The sequence below is a fragment of the Myxocyprinus asiaticus genome, chromosome 1 (genome assembly GCF_019703515.2).
Source record: "Myxocyprinus asiaticus isolate MX2 ecotype Aquarium Trade chromosome 1, UBuf_Myxa_2, whole genome shotgun sequence".
NCBI classification, from domain to species: Eukaryota; Metazoa; Chordata; class Actinopteri; order Cypriniformes; family Catostomidae; genus Myxocyprinus; species Myxocyprinus asiaticus.
Genome location: NC_059344.1, coordinates 62,218,228 through 62,233,650, shown reverse-complemented (window position 1 = coordinate 62,233,650; position 15,423 = coordinate 62,218,228). Strand labels below are relative to the sequence as shown.

At 35.3% G+C, this 15,423-nt stretch overlaps 1 protein-coding gene across 2 annotated transcripts in view; it reads right to left on the bottom strand.

Moving 5' to 3' along the window:
• LOC127441974 (unconventional myosin-IXAa-like) overlaps window positions 1–15,423 on the bottom strand; it is a 229,018-nt gene that overhangs the window by 89,860 nt on the left and 123,735 nt on the right. For both annotated transcript variants that reach the window (XM_051699623.1, XM_051699711.1), the window contains exons 6-9: window positions 12,039–12,092; window positions 7,022–7,122; window positions 3,424–3,550; window positions 1,432–1,521 (exon numbers count right to left, since the gene is read on the bottom strand). In XM_051699623.1, the coding sequence (XP_051555583.1) occupies window positions 1,432–1,521; window positions 3,424–3,550; window positions 7,022–7,122; window positions 12,039–12,092 (372 nt within the window). The remainder of the gene's footprint in view (window positions 1–1,431; window positions 1,522–3,423; window positions 3,551–7,021; window positions 7,123–12,038; window positions 12,093–15,423) is intronic.

The following is a 15,423-nucleotide window of genomic DNA, read 5'->3' as shown; positions in this document are numbered from 1 at the left end:
GGAAAGTATCCCAGGTTTTTAGCTTCATCCAATGCAAGTGAATGGACACCATTTTTTTTTGACGGTCCAAAAAGCATATTTAGTCAGCAAAGTAATCCACATGACTCCAGCCGATCAAGTAATATCTTCTGAAGTGAATCGATACGTTTTTGTGAAAAACTAATCGCTAATTAAAACTTTATTAACTTTAAAAAAAATTGCTTCCTGTAAACACTCAATGCCTCCCGTCACTGTTGCATGACGTCATCACGTTGGCGCGTTCACGCGAGAATTCAGAAGTTCAGCTGTTTACCACAGAGGAACGTACTTCACTTGAGAGTTAGGTCAATTCAAACAGCTACAGAGAGTTGGCGGAAGCGCCAATTTAAAGTTAAAAACATTTTAATTAGCGATTCGTTTTTCACCCAAACGTATCGATTCACTACAGAAGACATTACTTGATCGGCTGGAGTCGGGTGGATTTCTTTGATGTTGACTAAATATGCTTTTTGGACCATCAAAAAATGGTGTCCATTCACTTGCATTGGATGAAGCTAAAAACCTGAGATACTTTCCTAAAAATCTTAAATCCTTTTCTGATGAAGAAAGAAAGTCATTTACATCTATATACAGGGTGAGTAAATTATCAGCAAATTTTCAATTTTTGTGTGAACTATCCCTTTAAAGAATTATCATCCACTGTGAGAGTTATGTAGTGCTAAAAAGAGTGGGGTTAAAAAATAACCAACATTCGGAACTGACTTTAAAGTCGTTTTATTGGAAATCTGGAACGACCTTACAGCATTGTGATCATGATTTTTCCTTCCATCCTTCCTTTGCTTACTTCCTCCCTCCCTTCTTTCCTTTCCGCCCTTTTTTCCTTCCCCTTTTCCCCATTCCTTCCATCCTTTCCCTTTTTCCTTCCCTTCCTTTTTTCCATCCATACATCAATCCTTTTTTACATTCCTTCCTTCCTTCCCTTTTATCCATCCATCCTTTCTTTTTCCTTCCTTCCCATTGATTGCCATATTTTTTTCTAAATCATGTTACGAGGGGTTGAAACCTGTTTTTGTGGTTGCAGGAATATAAGACTTGATAACACTATGTTTGCAAGAATTGTAATGTCTAAATGTATGTGTGCGTGACATTCAAGGAATTTATTAAATCATCTCAAGCTCGCCAGATCATTATTTAAAGATGACAGAATAAACAAGTCCTGATGTTAGATGAAAAGTGCTAAATATTGGATGGATCTGATTATGATTCTGGACTATGATGAAGCCTTTGAGAAAGAAAGTCAAAAATTAAAGGTGAAGTGTGTAATATCTGCATCACATTGCATCGAAGTCGTGGCGCAGATGTGCTCACATGGGTTTGAATCCAGTCTGCTTCATGGTGCAATCTCATTTTCACACTCTCTCAAATAAATAACAAGTCGATGTATTTGCTTACCTCAGCCAGCTTGTATGGGACTATAAGCCTTTCGCCCACTGTCACCGTCTTCCGTGTTGTCAGGGCATCAAACAGCATTTCCTCCTTGACCTGTGACAGTGCAGACATTAGATATTTTATAAAGTGCAACCACTTTTTTATAGACTGGTGTATTATACAAGTATTTCATAAACTTTTTAGTCTTATGTACCCCCACACCCTTCAGTAACACTCAACTACTCCTTCATCGACACTAATCCAGAAATGTCATCTTTTTAACTCATGTTATACTGGATCTCCTTAAAAATGAATTGAATGTGTTATGCATTTTAACTACTAAATATGCAACTGAGTTATTATTTCGAACCCTACGATAGCCCTTATATTTTCAAATTCAAGCAACAATATCCATTTCATAAGCAAAAATCTAAATCTTTCCAAGCACCCAGTGAAACCTGCTTATGCAAACCCCCTGATTGGGAATTACACGATACATGTGAAAGGATTTGGTCTGCATTTGAACTGTATCCCAAATCTCCAGTTCCTTCTAAACAAAAATGTAACAACTTTAAATCAAGTCAGTGTTTAGTTATGCAGATGGCAATGGGGCAAAGCATAATTAGCACTAAGCAGCACTAATGGTCATGAGAAAGATGTATTTTTATTTGTTGACTATGGGGCCTGTTATATTTTGTTCTTTACATATCCGCTCACTCTTGAAGTCACAAAATAGTGTTTTGAGATTCCTCAAGACAGAGATACACTGTAATCTAATCTGATGAAGTCATGTTTATCCAAAAGTATATTATAATATTAATCACACTGTACGTCTACAGCTTACTTGTATGGTTGAAATCTTAGGCAATAATAAGCCATAGCATGTTACCTTAAAGGAGATGCGTGTAATTTCTACGCCATTAGCTTGACTAAATGGAATTGCAACAATGTTGACCGTTTTCAAACAGGTTTCCCGAATGTTTTGATAGTGCCATAAAGTCAGTGTTTCACCGTTTCAGGGAAATCAACCTACAAATGGCTTTCTTACAAGTAACCATAATTATTTTATATTTAATAATTACACACATTATCACTGCACTACATACAGTATAGTGCATTGACTGAATTGTTATGAAGTTGCATGTGCAGTGCGAGGGTCGGTGTTTATAATCCAGGGACCGAAATCAACTCTGCTGTGAACTGTAAAAATGATGCCGCTCGTCTCTGCACACTGGGAAAGATGTTGATAATCTAATGTAGTGATTCTAATGACTCTGATGGGCCTGATGTTGAGTCATTCAGCTCTGTAATGGTGAACAGATGTGTAAGAGTTCATCAAAGGCCTCAATTACATATATTACAATGTTTTCAAGTGCCAAGTAGGCCTCAACCATCCCAGTTTATGTTGTCAGTTCATTCTTTTCATCCTCATTTTTTTTTTTTAGAGGGATTCACGGAGGTGTACTTGTAAAGAGGGTATGCTTATAAAGGGCAGGCTTGCTTTGATCATGAGGCCACAAGAGGTCTTGGTATAGAGTATGTACATACATGATGTATGCATTCAGTTTGCAATCACATCTTATTCCCTGTTGGCTCACAGTAAAGGGCTTCCTTGCCTTTTTTCAGGTATTGTATCTGCTTCCTTGAGTAGAACAGTTAGATGATCAAATGAGTGAAATTAACATTTTCAAATTCTTCCTTTTTTAATCAAAAGGGATGCATGCAAGAAGTTTGTGTGTTTATTATGAAGTTGTCAGGTTTGAACATGCAAAAGCATAAACGACTTAAATTTCAGTCTGTTCCTTATTTAATGCTATTTTAGGCAATTTAATGGCTTCAGAAGACTTGAAATACAACGCACAAGTCTGGAATTTCAATGACACCTTTTGTCATCTCCTTTTGCTTTTCAAAGAAGAAAGTCATATAGGTTTGAAATGACATGACAGAGTAAACGATGACAGAATTGTCATTTTTGGATGACCTATTCCTTTAAAGTGATTCATACTTATCCTGTACCTCGAGCAACTCGGACACTACGGGCAGAACTTCAGGATTGCAGATATCAATTGTGTCATCCCGGTATATCTTCTTCTTATATCGGATATTCCCTAAATGAAGGATAGCTGATAGCAGAGAGAAAATCCTGTCAGGGAAAAGAGAAACAGGAAGAAATTTGATAAATAACATGGACATAACTTTTCTTTTTCAAAATAAAAATTTTAAGTTCAAATTTATATACATTTATATGTTTTTTAAACTCCTGTTTCAGAAGCATGTCCAAAATTAAAGCCTTTTACTCTTTAAAAAACAAAATACAAGGAGGGACAAGTGTTTGATATCATTTTAAAGAAAACTTTTAAATGTTTTAATGATATAAATTATGATAAATTCTGAGACTCTCATCCTAAGAAACCATATATATATATATATATATATATATACACACACACACACACTTTTTTTTTCTCCCTTTTTTTTTCTTCAGATTTGACATTATGTACCTCAGGGTGTAAATAAGGTAGGTCCAAAAAACTGCTTTTGTTTTGTTCCCAATCATGTCACCTGTAACTGAGTAAAATTTTGTGCTGATCCATCTAAGTAATTAAAAGTTATAGCATTACAAAAATAACTGATCCTAAAATGTATCCTTGTCCAAAAACATCTCCAATTGTGGAAAAGCCTCTTCAAACAAATAAAACATAGTAATTGTACATGCGTTCTAATTACACATGCAAACACAACAATGACTAAAGGTTTGCTTTCTCTTTTCAAAGCATGCAGACATGATTTTAGTAATGAGATTTCACAGAATGTGTTTCATTCTGTGCCATTTGAGTCATCGAGTCAATGTCATGTACTTAGCACCATCTCCTAGTGGACATATATAATAACAGTCACCAATCAAACGTCTCTCTGCCCAAATATGGATGACTTTTTGCACCGTTCTGAACCCAATCCGATTGGTTTAGCGTTCCATGATGCAACATTTCTGATGAAGTCATTTGATCCAGGAAAGCTAACGTGTTTTTAGCCAGACCGCAAGATGCCAGATAGCCAGATGCTGTGTGCACTATGCACATTGTGTTTCGTGTCAATTATTGAATGATCTAAGCATCCGATTACCTTTGTGTTTGGGCTCGTTTGAAAGATAATCGCCTACTCTAAGTAATGGTACATAACATTTTCTGTTCTGTTAATGTTTTGTGAAGTTATAAGTGAAAATGTGGCATATGAGCCACACCTGTTCACATGTATGTCAAAGATATGTATTTAGCTATTACTCGCAATATTTTTGTAAAACAATTAGGCTCGTTGTATTCTAATCATTGAGAGCTTTCCAACAACATACACTGCCTGGGCCAAAAAAAATAAAAATAAAAAATTGCCGTTTGGATTTAAATAAGCAGATACTAAGAGCCTATGATTGGATCATTATTGCAGTGATTAATATGTTTCAGCTGGCAACAATTATTTTAACCCTAACTGATGCAGTGTGTAGCTTCTTAATTCTTAAACAACCATGTCGGAAGTTCTGTGGTCATGTTACTGTGCTTCAGAAGGGACGAATTATTGGCCTGCATCAAGCAAAGAAAACAACTAAGGAGATTGCTGAAATCACTGGAATTGGGTTAAGAACTGACCAACACATTATTAAAACCTGGAAGGATAGTGGTGAACCGTCAGCTTCACGGAAGAAATGTGGTCGGAAAAAGTCTTGAATGATCGTGATTGGAGATCACTAAAACACTTGTTGGAGTCACATCGTAAAAAAACTCACAGCTGTTTAATAGTGAAAGTAAGAGCATTTCCACACGCACAATGCGACGAGAATTTACAGGATTGGGACTAAACAGCTGTGTGGCCACAAGAAAGCCACTTGTTAGTGATGCTAATCAGAAAAAAAAAACAACTTCAATTTGCTAGGGAGCATAAAGATTGGACTGTGGAGCAATGGAAAAGGTCATGTGGTCTGATAAGTCCAGATTTACCCTATTACAAAGCGATGAGCGTGTCAGGGTAAGAAGAAAATCACATGAAGCGATGCAACCGTCATGCATAGTGCCCACTGTACAAGCCTCTGGAGGCAATGTTATGATCTGGGGTTGCTTCAGTTGGTCAGGTCTAGTCTCAGCAGCATTATGCTGCAATAAAATTAAGTCAGCTGGTTACCTGAATGTACTGAATGACCATATTATCCCATCAATGGATTTTTTCTTCCATGATGGCACGGGCATATTCCAGGATGACAATGCCAAGATTCATCGGGCTCAAACTGTGAAAGAGTGGTTCAGGAAGCACCAGGAATCTTTTTCACACATGAATTGGCCATCATAGAGTCCTGACCTTAACCCCATTGAAAGTCTTTGGGATGTGCTGGAGAAGACTTAACGAAGTGGTTCGACTCTCCCGTCATCAATACAAGATCTCGGACAAAAATGAATGCAACTCTGGATGGAAATAAATGTTGTGACGTTGCATAAGGTTGTCGAAACAATGCCACGACCAATGCGTGCAGTAATCAAAGCTAAAGGCTGTTTCATAACAAATATGTAGAGTATGCAACTTTTTTTTGGGCCAGGCATTGTATGATTGTTTGGCCAGGCATGGCTATTTGATCAGTTTGATGTTTTTACCGATTTCAGTTTTGGTCATAATGCCTACATGCACTGTAATGTAGAGCTTCTAAGCTTTTAAAACGATACCTATTTTGTGTTGGTAAAGATTGCAGTTATTAATATTTTGATAATTTTAGTTTTCTCGCTGGCTTAAAGGGTTAATCAACATTTTTGCAGTTTATTTATAGGGGCAATTCGTAATTTCAACTAGCATCACCTTTAAATTGTCCTGTAGTGTGACAAACATTATTTAAAGTAGTACAAACAAAAACAGCATGCATAATGATTATAAAGGAAGAATGTCAGAATTAAACGTTTTCATTAAGGGGAAATATTTGATTCTTGCTCCTGGAATTGATTATAAGAATTTGTTTCTGTTGTTTTTTTTTTAACTTTCATGAGGACTTTTTTTTCTAACCATTTATCACCACTCTGTGTCTGTGTGAAATACTTCAGTTTATTACATTTCTCAAAATAAATTCTCAAATCTGAATAATAAGATATTTTAGGCTGTTACCAATACAATTAAATAGACTGATGTTCAGTGACCTGCTCTAACATTTTGAGTCACTGTGTCCCAGACACACATTTTGAGTTTTATGCACTAAAATAAAAAAGAAAGCAATGATTGTATAAACCATTTAAATCCACATTTAAACGTGATTAAATGATTATATAGTATGTTGACATAATTATACCTTCAGAAAGCCTATAATTTCCTTCTTACTATAGTGCATAAAATTCAAAATGTGTTTCTGGGTCAAAGTGACTCAAGATGATGGAGGTCACATATGTATAACTAGGCCTAGAACAGAATATTTGGGAACTATATCAGATGTTACAAATACAAATAAACAGAGGTATTCAGTTCTATTGCACATTTTGAATTTTGTGTGCATTTTTGGTAATTTTGGTCGCATTTTTGCCCAGAGACCTCTTTAATTTCTGCATCGTGTCAGTGCATGAGGACCAGGGAGTGGCGTTTTTGACAGACTCACTGTTTGCGTGTGGCAGGGAGGAAGCCCACCATCTCCATCGCCAGCTGCAAGCGCTCAAAGTCATGTTTAAGGTCCTCCCCTTCCACTGTGAAGCAATCCTGCTGGTATCAACAAAAAAACACAACGTTATCAGCACCTCAAACAATTAAACATCTCACACCACAGTCAAGGTTTGCCAATGGGTGGTTTTCTATACAATAATTATATTTAATTACTCTTAATATCATGTTATTAAGCTTGCTCATAAACATGATGCCCTATTCGCATTACCCAAATGCCAGAGCGTGTCAAGACTTAATTGGCTTATAATACAGTAAGCTGCACTGCAACTGTTCATAGGCGTTCACACACAAATGTGGACAGTTCAGCTGGCTTCTGGCATTTTATTGTGGTTTACATACTGGCAACCCTCCAGAGAGAACCGGCAGGGTTTAGTTGATTGACTAAAAAAGCACCATGTCATTATGAATTTTGGTTTTAAATAAAAGGAGCTGCCACATCCTTCTGGTTCAAAATAAGGGCCCTGGTGAATGTTCGCATATGTACAGTATGTGGAAACTTTAGAGGGCTTTGCCTTTTACACACTTGGTGGAAATCTGGCACACCGGCAAAGACAAAAACAGAAGTAGCAATTTACAATATGACTTGATTTATTCCTTTAAAAGGGACTGGAAAGGAAAAGAGGGCTTGATGCATAATGAGTTTGAAGAGAAGAAATGAGCTGTGTATCAGAGTACAATCAGATCTTGTTAGAAATCATAGCAAAATGTCCAAAAGAGGATTTCCCTCCTGTAAGACTTGTGGTTCCCAATGAGGAATTAGAAAGGTGAAGAAACACACACAAATTACACAATGCACAATATATCTGTAATAAAAAATAAAAATAAATAAATAAACCTATGTCTAATTTGGCTGGTATTGGAAGTAGGGCTTATTTGTATCCTGTTTTTCTGTCAGGTTTTAGAAGTATTAAACAGTATATTTTATACTGTACATTATAATGTTTCAATATCTGCTTTTTCTTCAGCTTGTAAAATTCTAGATTGGAGATTTAATGTGAACGCTGTTTTGATTTATAATATCAGTCATACTGGTTACAATAAAAATAATACAGCAAAAATAAAAAAAATGAAAAATTGGTATCAGCCAACATTTAGGAAATTATTCAGGAATTATTATTTCCAACTCAAATAGTATACAATATATATATATATATTTTTTTTTTTTTTTTTTTTTGATGCCAGGTTTCAAGTTTTAATTTCAGGTTTAAATGTTTTTGTATTAAACATTTTTTGTTTTGTTTTTTGTTTTGTCTGATTTCACTCGTAGTTTGTAAAATTAAATATTGGGGCATCTATAGTGTGAACGCCATTTTAAAAAAGAACAGGAAGAACAGCATTGGAATACATTTATAATATAGGCCATTATTATTGGCTATCAATATAATAAATTGGTATCAGCCAACATTACCAATAAATTGGTAAAAGTAATAATATTTAACACACACAGACACAAAAAGAACAGTATAGATTTATAATATTGACATTCATTATCAGTTATCGGTCAAAACCAAAAACTATCAATGTCTAGCAACATTGCTCATAATAAAAAAAATAAAAAATAAAAATAAAAATAAAAAATAAAACAATATTTAAAAACATTAACAGAAAAAAAAAAGATTTATAATATAACAGTTATCATTCATAACAAAAAATAAATATAAATAAAACAATTGGTGTCAGTCAATATTACAGATAAAAAATGTTTTTTTTACAAACATAAAAATAGATTTATTTATTTTTATATGTAATATGGCCATCATATATCAGTTATCAGACATAATAAATAAATAAATAAATATAATGTTATATGCCAAACTTCATATTAAATTAAATTAAATTAAAAAAAAAATTTTTTTTAGCATCAACAATCATATCGGTTATCAGTCTTAAAAAAAAAAAAACATTTCTGAGATATTTTTTTTTTTTTTTTTTAAATACAAATTTTAAAATAAAACATTTATATCTGCCATCATTGTAGTACATATACTGTGTGTATATATCTATATATACATACACACACACACACACACACACACACACACACGTACACACACACACACACACACACACACACACACAGTACTGTGCAAAAGTTTTAGGCACTTGTAAAAAAATGTTGCATAGTGAGGATGTCTTCAAAAATAATGAAATAAATCGTTTTCATTTATCACTTTGTCATACAAAGTCCAGTAAACATAAAGCAAAATCAGTATTTGATGTGACCACCTTTACCTTCAAAACAGCCCCAATTCTCCTAGGTACACCTGGACACAGTTTCTCTTGGTTGTTGGCAGATAGGATGTTCCAAGCTTCTTGGAGAATTCATCACAGTTCTTCTATCTATTTAGGTCTCAATTGCTTCTGTCTCTTTATGTAATCTCAGACTGATATGATGTTCAGTGGGAGGCTCCGTGGGGGCCATGACATCTGTTGCAGGGCTCCCTGTTCTTCTATTCTAATCTTTTCTATTTGCAAAAGAAATGTTTGGGAGTCTATCATTTATATTTCCTTTTGACACACTTAAGCTGAAGATATAAATAACCATCTTAAGACAAATATTTTTGTGAAACATCTTATGTGCCCAAGACTTTTGCACAGTACTGTGTGTGTGTGTATATATATATATATATGAAATGGTTTATAATGACTAGCGATGCACTTATACAGACATTTTTTTTTAATGATTTTCGACATTATATATATTTTTTTTTATTTAAAATGTTGACAATCATAAAAATAAAAAATATGTCCATATAAGTGCATCGCTAGTCATTATAAACCATTTCAGCATATACTAACACTGCACTTTCACTACATTCATGTGAGGAGTTGAGCAGCAGATCTGTACGCAGGAATTCTGCCATTCACCGCAGTCGACTCCAGCTGGCAGAGGAACTGTATCCTGCTCACAACACAGGCAAAATTTACACACGTCCTCCCTTTAACGAGACAGTGTCTCTTTCATCGCCTCGCGTCATTACTGATGCCAAAATTACAGCATACCAGAGCGGTGGAAAAGCTGAAACTCTATAAGTTTATGGTTTAAACCCCATCTAGCCTATTTGTTTTCTACCAGTCACATTTCCAGCGTAGGAAATGTAAAAAGGGCTATTTTTCATGTTGAATGTTGTAAGCCTTCTCAACAAAAACAGACCTGAGACAACAGAAAGAAGTATTTAAGCTTTGGGTTTCAAGTGGAATGACACAGATTTGAAAAAATTATTTTAAAAGTTTCTTCCCAAGTGAAAATTCAGCAAGACCCTTATTTCCACTGTTATTTCAAACCACTCTTCATGTTTTAAGAGTCTAAAGCAGGCAGCACATTAACACGTAACAATCACTTACCTTTTGATTACTGTTTATTGATACAATCATTCGTGCTATCCAAAAAATGAAAATTGTGTTATCATTTATTCACCCTCATGTCATTCAAAACTTTCTTCCGTGAAGAAGAGAGAATCTGAAGACCAGTTTTCCATGTTCTTTTCCATGCAATTACAATGAACAGGGAATTAATCTTGCAAGCTTCAAAAAGAATGCAAAAGTATCAGTGAAGTATCATAAAAGTGGTCCTTTCGACTCATACGAACAGATAGATTTCTGTTCTGTTTCTCATACAAAGCTATCGCATGGCTTCAGAAGACTTGGAATATAGCACACAAGTTGTATGAACTACTTTTATGATACTTTAAAGTGATTTTGCACCCTTTTTTAAGCTTAAAAGCTTTGGTCCCTGTACATTGTAATTGCATGGACAGAAAACAGTCTTTAAATGTTCTATTTTTGTGTCCCGAGGAATAAAAGACATACGAGTTTGGAACGACATGAGGGTGAGTAAATTACGACAATTTTCATTTTAGCATGAACTATTTCATTGATTGGCACATGGCACAGGAAGTCCAAAGCCCAAAATGAAGATACACCACCAGCAGGACATCTCACACCAGAACACCTATGTTCATTTGGTCATTGGCTTTGTGTGTGTAATTTAACTCGTCCCTCGTTTATTTAAAAAAAAAGCAGAAGTTGCAGTTACAATAAGGCAATAACAATGGAAATGAATAGGGCCAGACCATAAACTCTAAAATACACATAGTTTCAAAAATATAGCCACAAGATGTTAACATTATACATGTTAACATCATTTTAGAAAAAAATTGCTTACTAAACTTATCTGTGTCAAGTTAAATCCAAAATTACAACTTGGTTGTCATGACGACATAATGCCAGAAAAACCTAAAGCCTGTAAAGCTGGCAAATCTGTGGTTTTGTCACATTAAAATCATTTTACCATGTACAATGTTTGTCTAGTGGCCTCACTTTTTTATTTTTTTACAGTGTGTATTTTAACATGTATGGATTGGCCCCCTTCACTTCCATTGTAAGTGCCTTACTGTGACCATAAATATTGCTTTTTCTTTCTTTTTTCTTTTTTTTTTTTAGAAATGATTAGTCTTAAGTATTTTTTGTGGTAATTATGTCACAAATGCTACTGGGCTACTAAAGAAGGTGAGAAGGTCTCTCTGTCATTGTAGGCCTAAGATCTGAAGTTAACATTTGTGTCAGAAAAACCCACCCAATGCAAATAAAGCTTGTTTGCACTGTTCTTTATCACTCGTACCCAATCGACTTTAGCGTTAGCTTGCCAATAGTGATGTGACTGAGATGCCCAGAGGTCATGCTATTATTAGAAGCATGAAACACACTCTACTCTATACACACAAACGCACAATGACCAAACAATACACAAAGCCTAAGACAGCCCAAGAGAAAGCCAGAGAGATGCTGTGAACCCACTATTTACAACCAAAGCCAAACACACATACACACACACACACACAAACACACACACACACACAGAGATTGGGAGTGGTGTGTGTTGTGTGAAGGGAGAACTATGGAAAGTGATCTGAGGAGCCTCTGTACTGCAACGACACACTGATTTCAATACTGACCGGTTCGTTCTCATAGTAATTTTCCCAGTGCAGTCTGTGAGGTTTCTTTGTCATCTGCAAGCAAGGTAAACGGGATTAGAGCAACATTCCACACAATGCCTGCTAAACACATGCTGCTTTCAAAAGGGACAACAAAGGCATTACGAAATATGGCCACATGCTTTGGGTTATAAACACATACTGTATGCTGTGTTCATAATGGCATACTACCATATTAATTTATTACGATGATTTGCACTTTTATTTGGCCACTATGCTTCCTAAAGTGGTGGTACAAAAGCATTTTCACTGTTCTAACAATAAAGAATTTCTATTGAACATAGATTGGATCTGTTGAACTCATGACAGGCCAAAATTTTAAAGAGAGCCACAATGAAAGATACATAGAAGATAAACAGATTAAACAGAAACAAAGGATAACTAAATATGATAACATGCTGATTGATATGAGAGGATTATTTTATACTTTTAAAACATTTGTGCACTTTTGTTTTTGAAGTTCAAAACAACAGAACTCACATTTTACAAGTATGGACTGCATATGATAGAGCATTTCAAAATCATAACTATGCATATGTTGGGCGATTCCATGGAAATATCAACCACATCGTGGAAAAATAAAAAGATTTAACCAAAGGAACAAAGCCACTGTTTTATTGTGATATAATGGATAATGGATAGTAGCCTACTTTCCAGGTCGCTAGAGGGCGCCGCTTGCTCACACACTGCTGACTGAAGTAATCTTGACAGGCCATATGGTGATTTCAATCTTAATTCAATCAATCATGCAGCAACAATGAATATTACACCAATGTCTCAGAAGTCAAAGTCTGCTGGTTTCAAACATTTTGGATGGTTTAATTTATCATGTAGCCTACAGCTAAGTGCCGCTGTCACAACTGTCACGTCCGTTTATGGCGGTATGTCGTCATTAATGTGAAAACGAGAAAGAATAAAAATTTCAAATTACATGTTTAAGAGTGCCAACCCTTCTACATATAGTGGATAATTATTATTTCTGGATTGAGCATTTGAATTCAAAGAGTTTTTATTTTTTTACAAAATGTGTTACAAATTAATTATAAATCAACCATGAGTTTTTCATATCAGCATTTTCATGCTCACAACCAATATGGCGATTATTTTAATTTGGTCAATAACTGGCTAATTTCACGATCTTTCAGGGCTGCACAATGAATCAAAATAACATCAGAATTGCAATATGGTTTATTAAACCACAAAAGGTTGTGATTCAATTAATACATGGTGCATTTCAGAGCAAAAAACATAATTATTAAAATACTAGTGTATATACAGTATATTGAATATTGTCAACAGGCTAAACATTTCGAGTCAGTTTGGTCAATAAAAGAAGTGTTGTGTTGTGTTGTATCATTTCTAAAACTACAGACAACATCATCAACAGATAATAAACTTTTTCCATTTTCAATGTTTTCAGTGAACTGAGGAAATGTCATCTACAATTAGTATTTATTTGATTTCAGCAATTAAGTACATATCTAATTTGTCATTATTAAATTGTACAAGGTAATGTATATATTGACATTATATGAGCTATCCTTTCTAGATATCGGACATTGAAAACCCATATCAGTCAACCTTTAGTCATGTGACAACAATGTAGCATGCAACGGTTTAAAATATTTATTGCTGCATATAGTTTCAAATACTATTTTTCAAAGTAGGCAGTATAGAGTATCTGCTGCACAGTTTCACACACGCAAACAATGACATGCACACAAAATGAAATTAGATTGTGACAAAATAATGCTGAGATGACTGAGATGAATAGCCTGATTCTGAAATGGGTTATGAGAACATCATGTAAACTTTTATAACCTCAAGAAAAGTATTTAAATAGCATTTAGTACTTGCTTGCAAAGTCACTTATCAAAACTGTATGACCGTTAGCAGAGCAAAACAACTGATTAAATTTTGGAGCCACAGACAAAACTTGGCATACAGTAGCCTGTTTATGCTTTATTTTTTTAAGTGAATTCTCAACATTTTTCCGGGCCTTAAGACGTTCATTTGAGACAGAAGTTAAGAAAGAGAGCCACTATAATGGCCCTTGAGAAAAATGACAAGAATTCACACCTCTGAGATTCTTCCTTAAAGTTTCTCAGCTTCACTGGAGATATGAAACTTAAAACAATATTTTGTGATAGTTTTTCACTCAATTTTATTTATGTGTGGTTATGTTTGTTTGTGTACAGCCAGCAGGCAGGGGGACAAATGAGATCAGGGACAAGACAAGAGGCACTGTTGGCTGGAGACAAAAGTGTATCCTCTGTCTGTGGAACCCCTGGACCCGCAGCAGTGACTGTCATATGCTGCTGTGTAAAACAGAGGAAGTCTATGCAAACAGAGAAATGCTGCCATCCTAATTTCACACAGCCAGACTTTATACTATCGGCATAAAGTCTGGTCCAAATTGCATATAATATTGTAATTATTGTAATAATTACAATTAAATTTGCAATGGAGTGGGAACCCTGCCATTGTTCTTTCCCTGCATTCCGTGACCCTATCCGAACAGACCTGCCGCGACCCACCAGCTGAGAAATACTTAGAGCTGTGATTCTTCACTGGCCTCACAATTTTATTCGATTAAGATTCAAAGGGTAATGATTTGATTACAAAATTATACTCAGTGCATCACGATGCTTCTTGTCCTCCATTTTTTTTTTTTTTTTAAATCGATACACACAGATAGATACACTCTTGGGGCAGTGGTGGCTCAGCAGTTAAGGCTCTGGGTTACTGATCAGAAGGTCGGGGGTTCAAGCCCCAGCACCGCCAAGATGCCACTATTGGGCCCTTGTGCAAGGCCCTTGACCCTATCTGATCCAGGGGCGCCGCATCATGGCTGACCCTGCACTCTGACCCCAGCTTAGCTGGGATATGTGAAAAAAAGAATTTCACTGTATATGTGCAAATGTATAATGTGTGAAAAAATAAATATAATTATTATTATATAATTATCTTTTTTTTCCCCCTTTAAGATTTTTGTTGTTTTCAAAAAGCAGAATGAGTCACATTATATAAAAACACTATTAAATTAGCCGATTACATTAAACTGATTATATTACAATATTTTTGGGACATTTAAAGCATTGTTCATTATTTTCATTGGACTGGCAATGAGCAACAGCCAAAGAAATTGAGAGCGCAAGAGGAGTCACAAGAGTTCACAACACTGTGGTGGAATTTTGGCCCACTCTTCTTTGCAGAACTGCGTTAGTTCAGCCACATTGGAGGGTTTTCGAGCATGAACTGCCCGTTTAAGGTCCTGCCACAGCATCTCAATCGGGTTCAAGTCAGGACTTTGACTAGGCCACTCCAAAACTTTAATTTAGCTCCT